The following is a 20,000-nucleotide window of genomic DNA, read 5'->3' as shown; positions in this document are numbered from 1 at the left end:
AAAAGACTAACTGTAAAAAGATACTGATAATGTTAATCAACCACAATCATAAAGCTGATAATAACAATGAATTGTTTTTATACAGATGAAAGAAGCATGATCTTGCTAAATAATCAATATGAAAAAAATATTATCTTGCAAAGTAATCAAACTGAAAGAAGTGTAACCTTGCTAAATAATCAATATGAAAAGTACAATGCTGCCAAATAATCAATATGAAAGAAGTATAATTTTGCTAAATAATCTCTATGAAAGAAGTATAATCTTGCAAAACCACTATGAAAGAAGTACAATCTTGCTAAATAATCACCGTGAAAAAAGTATAATCTTGCTAAATAATCAATCACTGGAGTGTTGTTAATACATCATTCACTTTTTTTTGTGAATGTCAAATTATTTTTAGAAATGTTATTCAAATGCCTCACTAGAGGAATCCATATAAAAGTGATCAAGCTGTTTGTCAGTGCGGTTTGGAGACAAAGCACACATTCATGAGGAAAAAAAAAGCTATGCATATACCCTAAAACCCACAAACACACTCACATACATGCACTCATCACAGACACATGCATTCAGCGTATGCACAAACACATACATACATATATGCACAAACACACACATACAGCCACCCAAATACACAAACACCCCACCACCATCACACACACAAACACACACACACAAAAAATACCCACCCACCCACACAAAAAAAACACTCCACCTCACACACACTCACACGCACTCACACATACCACCACCCAAATACACAAACACCCCACCACCATCCCACACACAAACACATGAACACACACACATACAAACACACCCACACACACAAATAACCACCCCCACCTCACACACACTCACACATACAGCCACCCAAATACACAAACACCCCCCCCCCCCCACCATCCCACACATATATAAACACACCCACACGCACAAATAACCACCCCCACCTCATACACTCACACTCACACACAAACAAACACTCAAAAACACACACACACTCAAACATACACACATACCCTCCCCCCTCCCCTCCCACACACACCCCCCACTACCCACCCCTGCCCCAGAGAACACGTCTTCCTTCTCCTCCTCCTCTGGCTGTCCATCAAATGGGCTGCCGTCCTCAGCGTAACGCTGGAAGTAACCTTGACCTTCAACCTCCACCGAGTCCAGGGTCAGCTTCTCCACAGAGTCTGATGCACTGTTGGTCATCGTGGTCACATGATCCGTCTTCAGATTCCGCATAAATCTGAACTCCTGTGCAACGATAAGAGAACGATGAAGGCTAGAACGCTAGGTCTGTTTGCTGAATCATCGGACAACAGATGAAAACAGAAAAGACGCTTCACGACACTTGAGGTTTCAATACACTGCAGGTTTCATTCAACTGATCAACCCACCAGTCAATCAATCAACAAACCAGTCTATGAATCAATCTCTTTAATGTCGGAAAAAAGCGCACAGAAATTTGCTTCAGGCTCATCATAAGAGATAGACTTTTAAAAAGTTAGAACTTATTTCAAGAAGACAAAAAAAAACCCAAAAAAAACCAACAATAACAGCCATTTCATCATGAGGATAAATCGCAAAAAAACGTAGCCATATGAAGTGCACAGGAACAGGTGTCGAGATGGCTGCCGGAAAAAGAGGGCGCTAGCCAGGGGGACAAAGGGGACGTTACCTACTTCCGGGAGGTTATCGGCCGTAGTACTCTCGTTTTCTCCGCATAGGCGGATATTAGTTGACAGGAATGTCAGACCCCTGCCGGAGTCTGCACTAGTTGGGTCACGGTTAAGTATGTGTAATTAAATCACAATCAAACCCAGTGTGAAAAATCACTCACTCACATGATCCATGGTGTGGGGTGGGGGAGGGGGAGGGGGTGGGGGAGAGAAGGTGTAAGATGAGAGAGCAGCAAGTACTTCACACAGTTTTATGTTCGTTGCCCTATTTCTGTTGTTATGGTGATCCAGTATAGACACAACAGATACTGAGTTTAAAGGGGAGACTTTAACTTATTAAGCCTTGCACCCAAGCAACACTCAGAACTGGTTCTAATAAAACGGTTTCCATGTTCCCACATACGCATAAACTACAAGCAAAGGGAATCAACTTCTACATTATCTCCGGCTGTGTCCACAGATGTAAATTTTGAGAAAAAAACAGTTGATGTCAGTATATTTTCTGCACCTTTCCCCAATCAGAACGGCAGGGAAGACTGCTGAGGCAGTAAACTCTCTAGGGTTGAATGGGTTAAGTGGTTAGCGTCGCCGACTGATGACTGGAAGGACGCAAGACCAATCCCCATCAGAGGTGCGTTTCTTCAGCCCATGGCCAGCTCCTGCCTAGATCTGAGTGCTCTGGGATCTTCTTCTCTTCTTCTTCTAAGTTCACTCGTATGCACACGAGTGGGCCTCTACGTGTATGACTGTTTTTACCTCGCCATGTAGGCAGCCATACTCCGTTTTCGGGGGTGTGCATGCTGGGTATGTTCTTGTTTCCATAACCCACCGAACGCTGACATGGATTACAGGATCTTTAACGTGCGTATTTGATCTTCTGCTTGCATATACACACGAAAGGGGGTTCAGGCACTAGCAGGTCTGCACATATGTTGACCTGGGACATCGTAAAAATCTCCACCCTTTACCCACCAGGTGCTGTCACCATGATTCGAACCCGGGACCCTCAGATTGACAGTCCAACGCTTTAACCACTCGGCTATTGTGCCTGTCACTCTGGGATCAAATAGCAAGACTGGGACCACACAGTCAAGGGTCATCCACTTTACGAATGCGTCTATGGGAGTGCAAACAGTAAAGAGTGGTAACTCTCTCCACACACAAGGTACATAACTTCAAGCCAATGCTGCTTCCGCTACCAATTCAGCTAGCACACAGGTAAATAAAAGGTACATTGGAACAAACCCAGACACTTCCCCCAAAAAAGGAAGCGCCGGCTTGCTCTTATACCGATCATTTGACATGTGCACACAGCAGCAATGACAGAAGAAATGTGCAAACACAAATTAGCTTTTATTCAAGACTGGCATAGCCTCTTTAATCCTGAACAAGCCACACAGAACACACGGACAAGACAGAACAAACACATGGTTGCCTCGGTGGTTTTTCAGCCTTGTCTATGGGAGTGTTTGCTAAAATTTCCCTGACCAACACTGCAGCTGTCTGTATCTCTCTGCCTGGTTGCCAGTGGGATATATTATGAGAGTAGAGCCTTGTCAAGTAATCCCAAGCCTAAACGGGCCCCCCCCACCCACAGCAGCATCTTCATCTCTGGACTTCTTCTTCTTCTTCTTCTGCGTTCGTGGGCTTCAACTCCCACGTTCACTCGTATATACACGAGTGGGCTTCTTACGTGTATGACCGTTTTTACCCCGCCATGTAGGCAGCCATACACCGCTTTTGGGGGTGTGCATGCTGGGTATACTCTTGTTTCCATAACCCACCGAACGCTGACATGGATTACAGGATCTTTAACATGCGTATCTGATCTTATGCTTGTGTATACACACGAAGGGGGTTCAGGCACTGGCAGGTTTGCACATATGTTGACCTGGGAGATCGTAAAAATCTCCACCCTTTACCCACCAGGCGCTGTCACCGTGATTCGAACCCGGGACCCTCAGATCGAAAGTCCAACGCTTTAACCATTCGGCTATGGCGCCCGTCATCATCTCTGGACAACCCCATCATCTTCATCATTCATCATCACTGAAGTATAGAAAACAGAATGTCCCGAGTTCTGGGGCAACAAAAAATAATATAAAATTAGATTAAAAAAAAAAAAAATCTTAATCATATTTCTCTTTTTATAGGACATTGAATTTGTTTATATGGCTTGGTTTGAAAAAAAAGCTATCACATATTCAATATACTTTTTTTTTTTTAAACTTTGACTTTACGAGAGAAGTTAAGAGTGCCACTGTCTTTCAATACATTTTTTCAGAGCAAAAACATATTAGCACAAAGCTTGCAATAAATCTGTTTCATTTTTTATTTATCATTGATTCATTCATAATTCTTTATCATCCTTTACATCAACAGGCAGCATCTTTTCAAATTTTCATGTCCATCACATGTTTACATTTGTCTAGGTTTTTCAGAACCTTTCTTTTTTTTTTTTTAACATTCAGATGACTGCACACAGCCCAAATGAAATTCTTTCAAATTGAAGGAAGTGGAAGAATAAATATCATGAATGCAAGTAACGAACAGTAAGCAAAAATACCACAAATCAGCTACTTAGTATGACTGTCTAACATCAACACCTAAGATTTTTTTCAGTCCAAAATGAAGTGACAGCAAAGACAACACGAACACATACATACCATCAGCTGCAAAGTGTTGAAGTTAGTCTTCACAGGACACAACTCCCATGCCTCATTCTCCAGAAACATTCGCAGTTCGTCAAGCCTTGCCCTGTAACAGTGTAAACAACTCATCAAGACTGACTCTGTAACAGTGTAAACAACTCATCCAGACCGACTATGTAACAGTGTAAACAACTCATCCAGTCTGGCTCTGTAACAGTGTAAACAACTCGTCCAGCCTTGCCCTGTAACAGTGTAAACAACTCATCTAGTCTGGCCCTGTAACAGTGTAAACAACTCATCCAGCCATGCACTGTAACCGTGTACACAACTCATCCAGTCTGGCTCTGTAACAGTGTAAACAACTCATCCAGCCTTGCCCTGTAACAGTGTAAACAACTCATCCAGTCTGGCCCTGTAACAGTGTACACAACTCATCCAGTCTGGCCCTGTAACAGTGTAAACAACTCATCCAGTCTGGCTCAACAGTATAAACAACTCATCCAGTCTGGCTCTGTAACAGTGTAAACAACTCATCCAGCCTTTCCCTGTAACAGTGTAAACATCTCATCCAGCCTTGCTCTGTAACAGTGTAAACAACTCATCCAGTCTGGCTCTGTAACAGTGTAAACAACTCATCCACCCTTTCCCTGTAACAGTGTAAACAACTCATCCACCCTTTCCCTGTAACAGTGTAAACAACTCATCCAGCCTTGCTCTGTAACAGTGTAAACAACTCATCCAGCCTTGCTCTGTAACAGTGTAAACAACTCATCCACCCTTTCCCTGTAACAGTGTAAACACCTCATCCACTCTTGCTCTGTAACAGTGTAAACAACTCATCCAGTCTGGCTCTGTAACAGTGTAAACAACTCATCCACACTGATTATGTAACAGTGTAAACAACTCATCCAGTCTGGCTCTGTAACAGTGTAAACAACTCATCCAGCCTTGCCCTGTAACAGTGTAAACAACTCATCTAGTCTGGCCCTGTGACAGTGTAAACAACTCATCCAGCCATGCACTGTAACCGTGTAAACAACTCATCCAGTCTGGCTATGTAACAGTGTAAACAACTCATCCAGCCTTGCCCTGTAACAGTGTACACAACTCATCCAGTCTGGCTCTGTAACAGTGTAAACAACTCATCCAGTCTGGCTCTGTAACAGTGTAAACAACTCATCCAGCCTTTCCCTGTAACAGTGTAAACATCTCATCCAGCCTTGCTCTGTAACAGTGTAAACAACTCATCCAGCATTGCCCTGTAACAGTGTAAACAACTCATCCAGTCTGGCTCTGTAACAGTGTAAACAACTCATCCACCCTTTCCCTGTAACAGTGTAAACAACTCATCCACCCTTTCCCTGTAACAGTGTAAACAACTCATCCAGCCTTGCTCTGTAACAGTGTAAACAACTCATCCACTCTTGCTCTGAAAGACTGCAAACAACTCATGCACCCTTCCTCTGTAACAGTGTAAACAACTCACCACTCTTACTCTCTAACAGTGTAAACAACTCATCCAGTCTGATTCTGTAACAGTGTAAACAACTCATCCAGACTGACTCTGTAACAGTGTAAACAACTCATCCACCCTTGCTCTGTAACAGTGTAAACAACTCATCCAGTCTGGCTCTGTAACAGTGTAAACAACTCACCACCCTTGCTCTGTAACAGTGTAAACAACTCATGCAGTCTGGGTCTGTAACAGTGTAAACAACTCACCACCCTTGCTCTGTAACAGTGTAAACAACTCATCCACCGTTGCTCTGTAACAGTGTAAACAACTCATGTAGTCTGGGTCTGTAATAGTGTAAACAACTCATCCAGTCTGGCTCTTTATCTAAGTAAACCGTTACTGAAAGGAAACACACACCAGGAAGTCTGCTGATTATGCCTTTGAACTATTGTCTCATTCCATTTCCAGTTAAGACTATCAATAACCATCTCTGTTCTCTCACCACCTCTGTCTCTCTACCCACCTGCCCCCACCCCCTCATACACACACACGCACATATAATTATTTAGCTAATAATTTCTGTCAAAACTCCTCACTGCTCCTTTATAGGAACACCAACAACGTAAACTTTAATCAAATACGTCCTGCAACAAAACACTCATTAAAACAAGTCCAGCAAAAAAAAAAAAAAAAAAAAAAAAAATCCCCTGACCAAGGATTGATCTTTCCAACCAGCAGTGCCTCAGTACTTCCATTTCTCTACACTTTTGTCACAATATACACACGCACGTGTATGAATGTGTATGTGTGTGTGTGTGTGTGTGTGTGTTTGTACGTGCCTATGTGTGCACGTATGTGTTGAGGGTAGCTACTTTGTATGTATGTATGAGTATGTTAAAATGCATGTATGCATTGTGGGTGTGCGTGTGCGTGTGGGTATGTGTGTGTGTGTGTGTGTGTGTGTGTGTGTGTGTGTGTGTGTGTGTGTGTGTGTGTGTGTGTGTGTGTGTGTGTGTTTAGTTTTTTAGTCAAATTGTGATGTGTGATGTAATGTGTTATGTAAATGAAAGTGTTTTGATGTGTGATGTAATGTGTTATGTAAATGAAAGTGTTTTTGTAAAGCACCTAGAGCAGATTTCTGCCTACTCATCCGTCGGTCTGACGGGAGACTCCATGGATGGATAGAGCAGATTTCTGGATAGTATGTTATATAAGTATCCATCATCATCATCATCATCATCATCATTATTATCATTAATATCTCTGCACAGCAAGGGGACCCCAGGTCCATGATTCCACTTACCTGTGGTGGTTCTTGAAGTAGTTGAGACTCTGCTGTTTGAGGGAATCCTGCAGTCCTTCTGACCGGCTGCCACAGAACTCCTCCCCGATCTTGATCATCCTGTCATCACAGAACACCACCGTCTTACTGCTTCCACGCATTTTTCCCTCACGGCTTCACATGGCTGAAGTTAGAATCCCACACACACCCGCACAACAAAATGCCACAGCCACAACAAGACTTGCACAAAAAACAAGAAACTGATTTTCTGAGTCCATCAATGATCAATGCGATACTAGCATTGACATCATCACAAAAAATAGTTTGTCCGTGGGGCCATTCATACCATGCTGGCTGTGTTTCATCCACTATGTGGAGTAGCCTTGACCCAATGTCAAGTTCATGCAAGCTAATTTCCCACAAGGTTCTGGCATGGTGCCGCCTGCTCAAGATAAACGTGTTCTTGAAGTGTTGGTTGAACTGGTTGGTCGAAAGCACTACTGTGACTTAAACGTCAAACAAACTTTGTGACTAGAGCACCTTGTCTTTGACGTTCTTTTAATATCAGATGCACCCCCAAACCATGTCTTCCTCGCTTTTTCTGTTTCTTCTCAGAACAATCAGCAACAACAATTGCTGTTGAGTAATAACTTTTGAGTGATAAGGAGCCATGTCAAAACACAGCAGAAACAGAGTACCACCATGCTGTTGCATCAATATTCATTCACAAATGGGGATTTTGCAACTGATACTGCCTAAATAGTGTCATGGACATTTCGGTGCCATGCATATGGAATTCCAGTTCCAGGCATGCTGGTAAAGATGCCCATGGTCAGTAGTCTGATTAACTGGTTTACTAAACATAATATTTTGTGAGGGGGTGGGGTTGGGTGTGGGGAAGGGGAGGGACTGAGCTGCTGAGAGAAAGGGGTTGTGGGGAATGAAACAGAATGATGAAAGATAAAGTTGATGATTTTTTTTTTTCTACACATATCAACTTTTATACCAACAACCACACAACTTATGCTGCTGCTTTTGTGTTTCCTGTCAATTTGCATACAGGCAATAAAATGCTACAGAGTAACAAAGTGAAGAACTTCCACAAAACGTCCCTACATGCAAAGCTGACTGGATGCACCAGACAGTTGTGGCTGAAGTTGTGAGCCCTTCTATTTTACTGGACTTGTTTATTATTCAACATCTAATGCTTCCAGTCTCATTCAGATCTGCTGTCAACACACACACACACACACACACACACACACACACATCCCTCCACACCCCAACCCTCACCTGTTCATGAAGTCGAGGACATAAATGAACTCCTCCAGTTTGAAGTGGGAGAAGCCTGTAGCTGGGACATAGTTCTTCATGTTCACACACACACACACACACACACCCATTCCCATATTCCCACTCCACACGCCCCTCCACACACCTGTTAAAGAGGTCCAGAACGTAGATAAACTCCTCCAGTTTGAAGTGGGAGAGGTCCATGGCCAGGACATAGGTCTTCACTTTCATAACCCCCCACACACACATACACACAGTCACCCCCCCCCCTCACCCCCACCATCCCCCTCCACACACCCACACTCATTTGTTGATGAGGTCCAGGATGAACTCCCACAGATTGAAGTAGAAGAGGTCGGTGGCCAAGATGAAGTCTTCACTCGTCCCCACCCCCTGCCCAATATTCCTACATTCCCCCCCCCCCTCCACATTTTTCACCCCCCACCCCCCCTCCCTCCCCCCCCCACTCCACATTTTTCACCCACTCGTCCCCACCCCCTGCCCAATATTCCTACCCCCCCCCCCCACTCCACATTTTTCACCCACTCAATCACCCCCACAGACACCTCTCTACATCCCCACACTCACCTGTTGATGAGGTCCAGAACGTAGATGAACTCCTCCAGTTTGAAGTGGGAGAGGTCCGTGGCCAGGACGTAGGTCTTCACTTTCTGCTGCACGTCCTGCCACACCCTCCCCCGCCCGTACTCCAGTTTCTGCATCACGTAGCGACGGTTGAACGTCGCCTCCACTGCCTCCCCCCCACCTGGTCCACCATAGCGATATTTGTATTTGTATTGCTTTTTATCACAACAGATTTCTCTGTGTGAAATTCGGGCTGCTTTCCCCAGGGGGAGCGCATCGCTACACTACAGCGCCACCTTTTTTTTTTTCCTGCGTGCAGTTTTATTTGTTTTTCCTATCGAAGTGGATTTTCTACAGAATTTTGCCAAGAACAACCCTTTTCCTCGTATTATCTCTGTGTCAACTGAAAACAAAACTCATCATTTAAAAAATCACTAATTATTTCAAATAAAAAGATGGTAGCACTCAAGAGAACAAGAAAAGAATTCCAATGCTATATTCACACACACATACACCACTCCATACCACACACACACACACACACCACACCACACCACACCAAACAAAAACAACAACAACAACACACACACACACACACACACACACACACACACACACACCACACCACACCACACCAAACAACAACACACACACACCACACACACACACACACACAATACACACATTCAACACACCTGGCTGCTCAGCCGAATCATGGTCGTGTGTCTCGTGCCACTGCATCGTCTTGTAGTAGCTCAGCATCACGCCCCACAACGCTTTACACAGGTCCAGGAGACATGGTGTGAAACTCTCCACTGTGATGTGCTGCCCACAACATAACACATCTCTAGGGCTACATATGTTTGTGCTGTGCTGCCCGCAACATAACACATCTCTAGGGCTACATATGTTTGTGCTGTGCTGCCCGCAACATAACACATCTTTAGGGCTACATATGTTTGTGCTGTGCTGCCCGCAACATAACACATCTCTTGGGCTACATATGTTTGTGCTGTGCTGCCCACAACATAACACATCTCTAGGGTTACATATGCTTGTGCTGTGCTGCCCACAACATAATTATCTTTTTCCTTTTTTTTTTTATATGGATACTTATTGTACTGCATTGTATTGTATTGTATTGTATTGTATTGTATTACTCTGTTTGACACAACAGATTTCTCCCTGTGAAATTCGGGCTGCTCTTCCCAGGGAGAACGCGTCGCTACACTGAGAGCGCCATCCTTTTTCCTGTATTTTTTCCTGCCTACAATTTTATTTGTTCTCCTATCGAAGTGAATTTTTGCTACAGAATTTCGCCAGGGACAACCCTTTTGTTGCCGTGGGTTCTTTTACATGTGCTAAGTGCATGCTGTATACGGGACCTCGGTTTAACGTCTTATCCAAATGACTAGCATCCAGACCATCATTCAAGGTCTAGTGGAGGGGGAGAAAATACTGGTGACTGTTGTATTCGAACCAGCCCTAGATTCTCTCGTTCCTAGGCAGACGTCTTTTCGCTAGACCAACATTGCATTATCATTGTTATGTGGGCCTTAGTGTAAAGAGGGCTTGTTATCATCATTTTGTGGGCACTCTGTGGAGAGGGGACACTTTCGTAGTTATGAAGGCGTTACTGTTGAGAGGGGCCATTTTCATCATCAAGAGGGTGATATCGTCGAGAGGTGTAGTTCATATTGTCATAATAAGTACCATCATCATTACCTTACAGAGGTCATGGTACTGCCTCTAATGGAAGCGCCATTACCTTACAGAGGTCAGAGTACTGCCTCTAATGGAAGTGTCATTACCTTACAGAGGTCAGGGTACTGCCTCTAAGTGTCATTACCTTACAGAGGTCAGGGTACAGCCTCTAAGTGTCATTACCTTACAGAGGTCAGGGTACAGCCTCTAAGTGTCATTACCTCACAGAGGTCAGAGTACTGCCTCTTCTGGAAGTGTCATTACCTTACAGAGGTCAGGGTACTGCCTCTAAGTGTCATTACCTTACAGAGGTCAGGGTACTGCCTCTTCTGAAAGTTGGACCCGGAGGCGGCACCCCCTGCACACAGCTCCACGTAGCCCAGCACGATGGTGAAGGCCGTATTGTGAATGGCGCTGGCAAAGTGCATGTGGAGCTGGTCCATGGCCGTCTGCAACACAACATGATGACAGTGATGATAATGAACATGACGACAGCTGCAACACAACGATCATGATGACAGTGATGATAATGAACATGACGACAGCTGCAACACAACGATCACGATGACAGTGATGATAATGAACATGACGACAGCTGCAACACAACGATCATGATGACAGTGATGATAATGAACATGATGACAGCTGCAACACAACGATCACGATGACAGTGATGATAATGAACATGACGACAGCTGCAACATAACGATCATGATGACAGTGATGATAATGAACATGACGACAGCTGCAACATAACGATCATGATGACAGTGATGATAATGAACATGACGACAGCTGCAACACAACGATCACGATGACAGTGATGATAATGAACATGACGACAGCTGCAACACAACGATCACGATGACAGTGATGATAATGAACATGACGACAGCTGCAACATAACAATCATGATGACAGTGATGATAATGAACATGACGACAGCTGCAACATAACAATCATGATGACAGTGATGATAATGAACATGACGACAGCTGCAACACAACGATCATGATGACAGTGATGATAATGAACATGACGACAGCTGCAACATAACGATCATGATGACAGTGATGATAATGAAAATGATGACTCATCAGCAGCTACTGCAATACAATGATCATAATGACAATGACAATGTACATGATGACAACTGCAACACAACAATCATAATGACAATGACGATAATGAACATGACAAATGCAAAACAACAATCATGATGATAATGATGATAATGAACATGGTGACTCATTACCAACAACTGCAACAGAACGATCATGATGACAATGATGATAATGAACATGATGACAACATATGCAAGACAATGATCATGATGACAATGATGATAATGAACATGACAACAGCTGCAACAAGGCAATCATGTTGACAATGATGATAATGAGCATGAAGACAACTGCAACACAACAATCACCATGACAATGATGATAATAAACATGATGACTACAACTGCAAGACAATGATCATGATGACAACAACTGTGAGGCAATGATCATGATGATGTAATGAACATGATGACAACAACTGCAAGACAATGATCATGATGACATAATGAACATGATGACAACAATTGTGAGTCAATGATCATGATGACAATGATGATAATGAACATGAAGACAACTGCAAGACAATGATCATGATGACAATGATGATAATGAGCATGACAACAACTGCAAGACAATGATCATGATGACATAATGAAGATGATGACAACAACTGCAAGACAATGATCATGATGACATAATGAACATGATGACAACAACTATAAGACAATGATCATGATGACATAATGAACATGATGACAACAACTACAAGACAATGATCATGATGACATAATGAACATGATGACAACTACAAGACAATGTTGATAATGAACATGTCAACTGCAACACACCAACAATGATGATGATGATGATGATGATGATGATGATAAACATGAATACAATAACAAGTGCAACACAATGAAATGATGATAATGAACATGACACCAACGATGTGCAAATCATCTACTGACTTCTGCCATTGTCAAACAGAATGATGTTGATGACAGCGATGACGAAAGTGACAAGAACAGAAGATGGATGGAGAGAAGGTGTAGGAAAAACAGATAACAGATGCATAAGTCATAATCTATAACCCACTTCACAACACAAGCCACACACACCCCTTTTTTTTGTACAACATACATCCGCTCCAAACTGCATCAAGGTAGTCAAGGAATAATAAAATAGAGTATAAAAAAAAAATCACCCCTGAGCACTCACTACCTAATATACAGAATAACAGATTCAGTCAAAAACACTCAACCAGCTCAGAAAGTAAAACCAAAGTATGATTTGGTCTTCTCTCTGTTCATCCGTATTTGCAGGCAACAGCTTCCAAATCTAGCTGTATCTACAGACTCTGCCTGCTAGTTAGCCAGCCATACTGTGTTTTTAGGGTTGTGCATGCTCTTCGTGTTGAAATTACCCACTGACTTGGATTACAGGATTTTTTATGTGAGTACTAACATTCTGCAAGTGCGCGCGTGCGTGCACACACACACACACACGCACACACACACACAATGTGAATGCAAGAGACACGGTGCCCATGAACAACATACAGCAAACATCGGTACACACCCATCAAACATTGAATGAATGGAAAATTGTCCATCTGAAGAAACACACAAGATAATTTTGACTGATGTACTCCTGATATGTGTGTTTGTGTGTGTGTGTGTGTGTGTGTGTGTGTGTGTGTGTGTGTGTGTGTTATGTTGTACTTTTCATGTAATTGAAGATGTAAAAAAATTTTTTTTTAAACCTGAAAAAAAGAAGAGAATGGGAGAGAGAAGAAAAGAAAAAAGAATAAAAGGAAGATTGATTCTAAGTTTTGTACACATAATTGTATGAGTTGTGCGGCTTCCTTCCATACTATTGCCAAAATCAGTAAATGAAAAGTTGTATTCATTCCATAAACGCTATTGATTACTATGACACAGTTATGGAATGCTGGGTATTGGTTTGATTACTTCCATTTTGTTTAGTTGATTGTGTAATCTATATACAAAATAAAACGGTGGTCAACCCAAGAAAGTATGGGGTAAAAAAAAAAAAAAATTTAAAGTGTGCACACATGGAGGGAATAAAGGTTCTTGCAAGTCTGCATACATGCTGAAATGGGAGACTGGAAAAAAAAAAGAAAAAAAAAGTCCTCACTTCCAATACCAGGCACAGCTTCCTAGCTTTAAACCCCAGACCTTATGATAACAGCCACAAAGAAAAAAGAAATTAAGTTGCTCAGAAAAAAACATATACATGCTGCATTTCTTAAGTACTTGTTATCCCTTTATTCACCCTGAAAAAGCACACCAACAGTGTATGTTGTCCCAAACACACACACACCACAGACCCATTCAGAAGCACACACATTCATATACACATGTGCCGTCAATTTCTCAAAATCTAAAAAAATGTAAAATGGCACAGATTTGTCTAGCTGCTGAATCAAACAGAAATGCTTTCTTGTAATTACTATTTACCTTTTCATACTTTCTGATGAAGACTTTACCTGATAAAGGAAAGTGCTGAAAATCAGCGCTCATCCTCTTTGTGCTCATCACACCACATTGTTCTAGCATTGATGAGATCTAGTTAAAACAGCTGAATCTGGCAGAGGAATAGGAACTGGAACCGGAATGGTTTAATCACACTAAGACCTCAGCCCCAAGCGAAAGGCTTCACATGGACAAAATACAACTCAATGAAACAACATAAGCAAACACGCACAAATGTAGACAATCAAACACGTGTCACATTCGTTTACAAAGTTGTAATTTCCCTGTGCGTCTTGCAGAGGAGCGTACCTGTGTCTTGCCAAGCAGTCTGTACGCGTTCTGCACTTTTTCGTAGTGAGCCACGTCAAAGCCAGAGCACGTCTTGGACAGAGCCACGTCCAGCTGCTCCTCGATCATCTCCAGTGTGTCTTGAAGCTTGGAGCTGAGCTCACTGCGTTCAACACGTCACCCTCACATGTCATCTTACATCGTTTGTGTCAACATGTCACCCCCCTAACATCATCTTCCAGTGTTCATGTGAAAACATCAACCTTTACACACTATCGTCTATCATTCATGTAAACACATTTGTCATATATACATATATGTCATCTCACACTGTTCATACAAACACATCACTCCTCACACACCAAATTCTATCGTTCATGTCAACACATTTAATATGTCATCTGACATTGTTCATATGAACACATCACTCCTCGGTCACCACCTTTGATCACTCATGTCAACACATATATGGAGTGATGGCCTAGAGGTACTGCGTCCACCTAGGAAGTGAGAGAATCTGAGCGCACTGGTTCAAATCACGGCTCAGTTGCCCATATTTTCTCCCCCTCCACTAGACCTTGAGTGGTGGTCTGGACGCTAGTCATTTGGATGAAACGATAAACCGAGGTCCTGCGTGCAGCATGCACTTAGCGCATGTTAAAGAACCCATGCCAACAAAAGGGTTGTTCCTGGCAAAATTCTGTAGAAAAATCCACTTCCATAGGAAATATAAATAAAACTGCACGCAGGAAAAAATACAAAAAAATGGGTGGCACTGTAGTGTAGCAACACGCTCTCCCTGGGGAGAGCAGCCCAAATTTCACACAGAGAAATCTGTTGTGATAAAAAGAAATACAAATACAAATGTCATCTCACATTGTTCATACAAACACATCAACCCTCACACACCATCTTCCATCACTCATGTCAACACATCATATATGTCATCTCACATTGTTCATACAAACACATCAACCCTCACACACCATCTTCCATCACTCATGTCAACACATCATATATGTCATTTCACATTGTTCATGCGAACACATCATCCCTCACAAATCATCTTCATGTTAACATGTCACCCATCACACATCATCTCACACCATTCATGTGATATAAGTGTGTATGTACCTGATACAGTTGTAATGTCTGAAGGTGCTGGCAGCCTTCTGGCACTCCAGACACAGCTGTATGGCCCCACTGTAGTCCTCCTCCTGCCACACACACCACACACATTCACGCACACGCGTATGCACACGCGTGCGGACACAAACACACACACACACATACGCACGTGTACACACATACACACATGCGTGCCCACACACACACATGCATAAACATTCACACACACACATACATATATATATATACAGACACACTCACATATATATGTATTATCTACACGCACACTCACATACACACACACACGTTTTCACAGTCACTCATTCACACCCACCCACATATACATCACACTCACACACACATATACTCACTCATAAACACACATTCACACTCTCACACACATTCGCACACACATTCATATGCATGCACACACAAACACACACACACACACTAGCTTGCTTCTCTGCAAATTTGTGTCAACATTTAAACTCAGGCCTAAGCTTTTTTTTTGCTTTTTTTTTTTCTGATCCATACAAAACCATACAGGGAAATAACAAGGGAAGCCTGTGTGTGTATCTGTCATTTCCACTGGTTGGTGTGTTAGTCACATGCCACAGGTGAGGAACTGCTCTTACTGTTGTAATGGAGTGATGGTCTAGAGGTAACGCGTCCGCCTTGGAAGCGAGAGAATCTGAGCGCGCTGGTTCGAATCATGGCTCAGCCACTGATATTTTCTTCCCTTCCACTAGACCTTAAGTGTTGGTCTGGACACTAGTCATTTGGATGAGATGATAAACCGAGGTCCCGTGTGCAGCATGCACTTAGCGCACGTAAAAGAACCCACGGCAACAAAAGGGTTGTTCCTGGCAAAATTCTGTACAAAAATCCACTTCGATAGGGAAAACAAATGAAACTGCATGCAGGAAAAAATACAATGAAACGGGTGGCACTGTAGTGTAGCGACGCGCTCTCCCTGGGGAGAACAGCCCGAATTTCACACAGAGAAATCTGTTGTGATAAAAAGAGAAATACAATATGAACTACAAATACAATAACTATTTTTGGGCCTAAGAAAGTTGGTAAAAAAATCATCTTCACACCCTTTCACTTCCAAAAGTCAAAAGCAAGGTGAGAATGTGCACGGCATATACGTGCATGCTGGTGTCCCTGCATTAACATTTGCGGCAGTATCTGTGTGTACATACATACCTATGTGAATGCTTATCCCAAGTACAGAGCAGATGACACAAAAGCAACAATAACATAAGTGAAGCGAATGCAGCAGGACAAGAACACTCACTTCCATAAGCTCCCGAAGTCGCAAGTCTGTCCTTTGCTGCAACATATGAAACTGTTGGTAAACCCATCAAATGGGGAAAATCATATCATCCTCCGACTCCTTTTCTTAGGTCTCACATGACACAAAGGAATCAAACAACAACAAAATGTAAAGCCTGGCAACTATGGGCACAATTCACTGGTGTACTCTGAGTCAGTACTTCATATGAATATGCTCCTGTAATTTTTTCAGTCTGGAAATAAATAAATGTGCAGCCTTCATGCAGAGTTCTGTTTGAGAAACAAACAACAATCTGAAGATAGGAAAGGTTACTCCTCAAGTGTTCTTTACGCTTTAAAACTGAACAAAAGCTTTCAGATCTGTCACAAAGCTGTTACTAATGTCTTTATTTGGAATCAAACTGAAACCCAAACTGACAACAGATCAACGACAACAAAAAATAAAGGTCCCATAGCCTTTAACAGCAACTGGGGCAAGGAATTCATATCCACTGTGTAAGGGGCAGTGAATTCATATCCACTGTGTAAGGGGCAGTGAATTCATATCCACTGTGTAAGGGGCAGTGAATTCATATCCACTGTGTAAGGGGCAGTGAATTCATATCCACTGTGTAAGGGGCAGTGAATTCATATCCACTGTGTAAGGGGCAGGGGCAGTAAATTCATATCCATTGTGTAAGGGGCAGTGAATTCATATCTACTGTGTAAGGGGCAGTGAATTCATATCCACTGTGTAAAGGGCAGTGAATTCAAATCCAATGTGTAAGGGGCAGTGAATTCATATCCACTGTGTAAGGGGCAGTGAATTCATATCCACTGTGTAAGGGGCAGTGAACTCATATCCATTGTGTAAGGGGCAGTGAATTCATATCCACTGTGTAAGGGGCAGTGAATTCATATCCACTGTGTAAGGGGCAGTGAATTCATATCCATTGTGTAAGGGGCAGTGAATTCATATCCATTGTGTAAGGGGCAGTGAATTCATATCCATTGTGTAAGGGGCAGTGAATTCATATCCACTGAGTATGCAGTCACCTCCTTCAGCCATTATAACTTTCCCCAAATGAAGTAAAATGGATTGATGGCCTAGAGATAACGCATTGCGTCCGCTTAGGAAGCGAGAGAATCTCAGCGCGCTGGTTGGAATCATGGCTCAGCTGCCGATATTTTCTCCCCCTCCACTAGACCTTGAGTGGTGGTCTGGACGACAGTCATTCGGATGAGACGATAAACCAAGGTCCCGTGTACAGCATGCACTTAGCGCACGTAAAAGAACCCACGGCAACACTAAAGGGTTGTTCCTGGCAAAATTCTGTACAAAAATCCACTTTGATAGGAAAAACAAATAAAACTGCACGTAGGAAAAGATACAAAAAAATGGGTGGCGCTGTAGTGTAGCAATGCAGCCCGAATTTCACACAGAGAAATCTGTTGTGATAAAAAGAAATACAAATACAAATTCACACCTGGATGGAGTGAGGAAAATTGGAGTAACGTGCCTTTTGCAACACCATGCCAAAACAGAACCTCAAACCCTGATCACCGTTGAACACAGGATCAGAAGTCTAAAACCTAAATGATCATGCCACAGCACATCGATACACACACACACACACTGACAAAGTCAGCTTACCAAAGTCTTGATGGTGCCCAGCGACTTGAGCAGCACGACCAGCTGCTGCCGTTTCTTGTAGTTGGCCAGCAGACCCAGACTGGCGATGGTGAAACTGGACCGGGCGTGCTGCAGTTGTCTGCACACAACACGGAAACTATTTGTGCATTTGGGACTGTTAAAGTTCAGTTCAGTTCAGTTCGGGTTACTCAAGGAGGCGTCACTGCGTTCAGACAAATCCATATACGCTACACCACCTCTGCTGATGCAGTTGTCTGCACACAACATGGAAACTATTTGTGCATTTGGGACTGTGGAAGTTCAGTTCAGTTCAGTTCAGTTCAGTTACCCAAGGAGGCGTCACTGCGTTCAGACAAATCCATATACGCTACACCACCTCTGCTGATGCAGTTGTCTGCACACAACATGGAAACTATTTGTGCATTTGGGACTGTGGAAGTTCAGTTCAGTTCAGTTCAGTTCGGTTACTCAAGGAGGCATCACTGCGTTCAGACAAATCCATACACGCTACACCACCTCTGCTGAACAGATGCCTGACAAGCAGCGTAACCCAACGTGCTTAGTCAGGCCTTGAGGGGGGAAAAAAGCAAAAAAAGAAAAAAAGCATAAACAAATAAATGGATACATCATTAAATCAATGAAAAAAATCAAATAAACAGATAAATAAAAGTGAGCAGACAGATAATGAAATAAAATAAAATGTGGAAAAAAAACACACCCAAAAAACCTAATTAACTAACCAAATAAAATAAATATAATAACAATAATGAAAACAAGATAAAAAGAAAATAATGATAACAAATAAATAAGCAGATAAAAGTGATGATAAATGAGTCAAGATAAAAGAAGAAGAAAAAAAAGGCAGACCCAGACAAAGTAGCAAACAAGGTCAATGAAGAAGCTAAACAAAAGTGAAAGTACAGATTACAATCAAATCAACAATAACACAGTCTATCTACAAACACTACCACATCACTTCATTGTGCACACTGTGTCCTCTTTTTTTTCTTCTTTTTTTTTTTTGTATACAGTGTGTGTGTGTGTGTGTGTGTGTGTGTGTGTGTGTTGTGCAGCGTGCGTGCGTGTGCGTGTATGTGTGTGTGAGTGTGTGTGTGTTCGTGTGAGAGAGTGTGTGTGTGTTTGCGTGCATACTCATATGTGCGTGCATATGTAAGTGCATGCATTTGTGTGTTTGAGTGTCTGTTTACCGTTCTTTTTTTTTCTTTTTTTATAAAGAACCCGAATCCCTGTTCAGAGAAACAGGCACTACATAAATCCAGCATCATTATCATTATCAATTATCAAACATTGTCAATCAGTTCTAAACGACTCAGCTGCCTCCTACCTTCGGCCGCTGACACAGACGGAGCTGGCCGACTGCAAGGTACGCTGCAGCTCCATCACTCTCTCCAGTTCCACAGCGTACGCTGG

At 42.6% G+C, this 20,000-nt stretch overlaps 1 protein-coding gene across 1 annotated transcript in view; it reads right to left on the bottom strand.

Moving 5' to 3' along the window:
- LOC143286790 (syndetin-like) overlaps positions 1–20,000 on the bottom strand; it is a 53,552-nt gene that overhangs the window by 26,834 nt on the left and 6,718 nt on the right. Inside the window, exons 5-15 of the mRNA XM_076594575.1 lie at positions 19,915–20,000; positions 18,570–18,687; positions 16,938–16,973; positions 15,644–15,726; positions 14,531–14,672; positions 10,965–11,111; positions 9,654–9,783; positions 8,962–9,139; positions 7,102–7,200; positions 4,358–4,448; positions 1,066–1,266 (exon numbers count right to left, since the gene is read on the bottom strand). The exon at positions 19,915–20,000 is cut by the window's right edge and continues 39 nt beyond it. Of these exons, the coding sequence (XP_076450690.1) occupies positions 1,066–1,266; positions 4,358–4,448; positions 7,102–7,200; positions 8,962–9,139; positions 9,654–9,783; positions 10,965–11,111; positions 14,531–14,672; positions 15,644–15,726; positions 16,938–16,973; positions 18,570–18,687; positions 19,915–20,000 (1,311 nt within the window). The remainder of the gene's footprint in view (positions 1–1,065; positions 1,267–4,357; positions 4,449–7,101; positions 7,201–8,961; positions 9,140–9,653; positions 9,784–10,964; positions 11,112–14,530; positions 14,673–15,643; positions 15,727–16,937; positions 16,974–18,569; positions 18,688–19,914) is intronic.

The sequence above is a fragment of the Babylonia areolata genome, chromosome 10 (assembly GCF_041734735.1).
Source record: "Babylonia areolata isolate BAREFJ2019XMU chromosome 10, ASM4173473v1, whole genome shotgun sequence".
NCBI classification, from domain to species: Eukaryota; Metazoa; Mollusca; class Gastropoda; order Neogastropoda; family Buccinidae; genus Babylonia; species Babylonia areolata.
Note: the sequence above shows the minus strand (reverse complement) of the source record. Positions and strands in the feature narration are given on the sequence as shown.